The sequence below is a fragment of the Limulus polyphemus genome, unplaced genomic scaffold, assembly GCF_000517525.1.
Source record: "Limulus polyphemus unplaced genomic scaffold, Limulus_polyphemus-2.1.2 Scaffold2650, whole genome shotgun sequence".
Classification (NCBI taxonomy): Eukaryota; Metazoa; Arthropoda; class Merostomata; order Xiphosura; family Limulidae; genus Limulus; species Limulus polyphemus.
The window spans coordinates 15,640-17,726 of record NW_013668260.1 but is presented as its reverse complement, the minus strand read 5'-3'; the positions used below and the strand labels follow the sequence as shown (position 1 = coordinate 17,726).

At 31.6% G+C, this 2,087-nt stretch overlaps 1 protein-coding gene across 1 annotated transcript in view; it reads right to left on the bottom strand.

Moving 5' to 3' along the window:
• LOC106467532 (hyccin-like) overlaps nucleotides 1–2,087 on the bottom strand; it is a 21,094-nt gene that overhangs the window by 10,433 nt on the left and 8,574 nt on the right. The window contains exon 4 of the mRNA XM_013927896.1: nucleotides 1,867–1,954. Within this exon, the coding sequence (XP_013783350.1) occupies nucleotides 1,867–1,954 (88 nt within the window). The remainder of the gene's footprint in view (nucleotides 1–1,866; nucleotides 1,955–2,087) is intronic.

Sequence of the window (2,087 nt, the reverse complement as noted above, 5' to 3'; positions counted from 1 at the left end):
GACGTAACAATATGAAGATTCATACTTATAAAGACAGAACATTTAACAATCTGTTCTGATTCTACTAATTTGGTAAACGAATTGAATTGTATAAAAAAACACTGCTAACGACAGAGGTTATAATGTTGATATAACTGAACGTATAATATAAAGAAAATACAATTCAATATTTAACAAACAATGTACTAGCTTAAACAGTGTCCATGATAATAAAATTAACAGTACAGTAATATTACCATATATACAAGGTGTAACTAGCCAAATTGCCAATGTTTTCAGAAAAAATAATTTTATTCCTATTTTTGTACCATTAAACAAAATTAAAATAATACTTCGAAGCACTAAAAGTATATATATATATATATATCAAATTAAGTGTGAATGCAACAAAAAATATATATTGGACAAACCAAATATAATTTACATAACAAAAACTAATAATTTTTTCTCTTGCCGAACACATTGTTGAAACTGGTCATTCAACAGTATGAACCTAATACTCAAAGTGAGTTGCATATTAGAGAATCAACAGACATTTTGTACTGTAAAATAAATAATTGTTTGTTAAACGGAGACGAAGGATTAGCTGGTGATAACGCACAGTTTTGGAAAGAAATATTAACTTCTTATGTACAATATTCATTCCACCTTCATAGATTACAACGAGTCAAACCTTTTCTTTATAAAACTACTCGCTTGTCATGTAGGTTTTTTACTTCTGATGACAGTAGCATATAATTTAATTTTTTAATTTTGGTCGTCAGCCAAACAAAATTTTGTTGTGCATTTTAAATGGTGATGTTGTTTATAATTAAAAAATATATATGAATTTAGATCTTAAAGTCCATCCTTGTGTGCTACAACACGTACTTTGTTTTTTGCTGTGAGTTTTTAGCTACTGTCAAAACATGGTTACCAGCTAGGACACGACTCAACTAAGTAGGTCACTAGGGCCCATTAGTAGGCTTAGTATGTAAGGAGAACTAGACTGGCTTGATGGACTGGTGGGAAGAGGTTGAGGAGAAAAGAAAGCTTCTCCTAATGGGTGGTTTACAGTTAAATAAGGTAGGTGTTAACTTGTTTGCAGTGACTATTAACACAACTGAAAGGGTGGTTTTAAACTAAAACTAGACTGAGGTGAGGGCCAGAATAAACTAAATAATGAAAAACTAAGATGTAAAGGGGGGAGTTAATATAGATACAAAGTATAGAAGTAGTTCTAAGATAAGGCTAAATTATTATTATTGTAATGCCAGGAATATAAGAAATAAAACAGAAGACTTCAGAGCACTATAAAATTCAAATGATAACGCACATTATAATGTTAATTTCATTGACATATATTGATATTAAGGTGATTTAGTTAAATTTGGAATATAACACAGTGCCATATGCAGAAAGGAATTTAAAAATGGTGCTGGGGGTAGTAAGGTTAACTTAAAAAGGACATTTCATTGTTGGAAAGTGTTCAGAGGAGGCCTACCTGGATGAAAAGGTTGTTATATAATAGTATTTTCTTGCAAAAAAAGAATAATTAGAGGGGATTTGACTGAGGTGTTTAGGTTATTAAGGGAACTGATACTATAATTTTTTTTGTACTTAATGGTGTAAATGATAGGTTCAATAAATATTTAAATGATCAGGACTGTATTTTGCTTTACGAGGATGGGACAGGCCCCCCTTTTGTCCCTTAAAACTTATATATTAGAAGTCTACCGGTCACCTTAATAATTGTACCTCATTTTTGACACGTCCCACTTCAGTAAAAATACCAAATCTGTTATGTACTTCAAGCAGTTGAAATCAAAAAGGCATGGCTGGATAAGAAATCCATTCTAAACTCTGATCAACCAATTATTATCTTACCAATAAAACATCAAAATAAAGTTCTTGACTGGCTCGAGAGTGGATGTCCTCTAACGCCTGTATGCCTGCTGAGGAGAGTCCGTTAAACCTTAGAAGAAAATAATTATTTTATTATTGATTCGTTCAAATTGGACAATCAGTATGACAGTGCACGATCAGTATGACAATATATGATCAGTATGACAGTGCATGAGGCGGTCAAAGCTTTCTGATACACAACC